The sequence below is a fragment of the Hipposideros armiger genome, unplaced genomic scaffold, assembly GCF_001890085.2.
Source record: "Hipposideros armiger isolate ML-2016 unplaced genomic scaffold, ASM189008v1 scaffold_62, whole genome shotgun sequence".
NCBI classification, from domain to species: domain Eukaryota; kingdom Metazoa; phylum Chordata; class Mammalia; order Chiroptera; family Hipposideridae; genus Hipposideros; species Hipposideros armiger.
The window spans coordinates 5,131,368-5,132,303 of NW_017731412.1; the positions used below are offsets into that span (position 1 = coordinate 5,131,368).

At 59.7% G+C, this 936-nt stretch overlaps 1 protein-coding gene across 3 annotated transcripts in view; it reads right to left on the reverse strand.

Annotated features, from left to right (window-relative positions):
* The window catches only part of FBXO21 (F-box protein 21), a 59,469-nt gene extending 59,153 nt beyond the window's left edge, over positions 1-316 (reverse strand). For all 3 annotated transcript variants that reach the window (XM_019641587.1, XM_019641586.1, XM_019641585.1), the window contains exon 1: positions 45-316. In XM_019641587.1, coding sequence (XP_019497132.1) covers positions 45-283 — 239 coding nt within the window. In that variant the 5' untranslated portion in view covers positions 284-316. The remainder of the gene's footprint in view (positions 1-44) is intronic.
* Between the last annotated feature and the right edge of the window lie 620 nt (positions 317-936).

Consider the following 936-nt stretch of genomic DNA (forward strand, 5'->3'; position numbering starts at 1 on the left):
GGGACACAGAACCGGAGCACGAGCGGCCGGGGCGGCAGGCTCACCTCACCCGGAACTGCTCCTTCCACACCTTCCCGCTACTCTGGCACAGCTCGCGCAGCCGCCGGCAGGTGCTGGAGATGCGGCTGATGTCCGCCGCCGACAGCGAGCCGCTGCACAGGATGTACTCCAGCACCTCGCCGGGCAGATTGACCAGGCAGCTGAGGCCCGCCGTCTCCGGCGCGGCCTCCTCCGCTAGCGCCTGCACCACCTCCATCGCGCTGTCGACCGCTGCCGCCGCCATCTTGTCCGCGTACCTGGGGCCGCTGTGCGCGCGCGCCGGGGGAAACCCCACTTCGCCCCGCCCACCCCGCTTCGCCCCGCCCACCTGCCTCGAGGGGCGGGCACAAGGGCTGCCCTGCCCACGCCGGTAGCTTACACCCGCTTCTTTCTGCCCAGGGTACTTGCGAGGCCTGCGCCCATAGCGAAGGGAAAGAAACGCGTTTTGGAAAAATATCTGGGCTGTGGGCCTTGGAGCCGTCGACCAACAATAATAACATCCATCTTTCTGATAGTGCTTGGCGCTTCCTGTGCATGAGCTCGTGAGCCTTCCCAATCACCCTATTATTATTCTCCCCAAGCTACAGATAGGGAAACTGAGGTTCTGGGAGATAAACAGACGTGCTCAGAGTCCCTTGTCCTAGATTCTAATCCGGATCTGCTTGACCATGCTCTAAACTAGCGTGCTGTAGTCACAAAGAATATTCTTAACCAATGCGCCACTTGGCCGGCCCCCAACAAAGAATATTCTTGAGTGGGTGCTGTGCCAAGCACTTCCCATGCCTTCCACAAGGACTCCTCATTTGGGCCCGCTATGGTAGGTACTGTATTTATACCCAGTCTACAGATAAGGAAAGCAAGTCTCATAAAGGTGGGAGTCACTGGTCAAAGTCACAG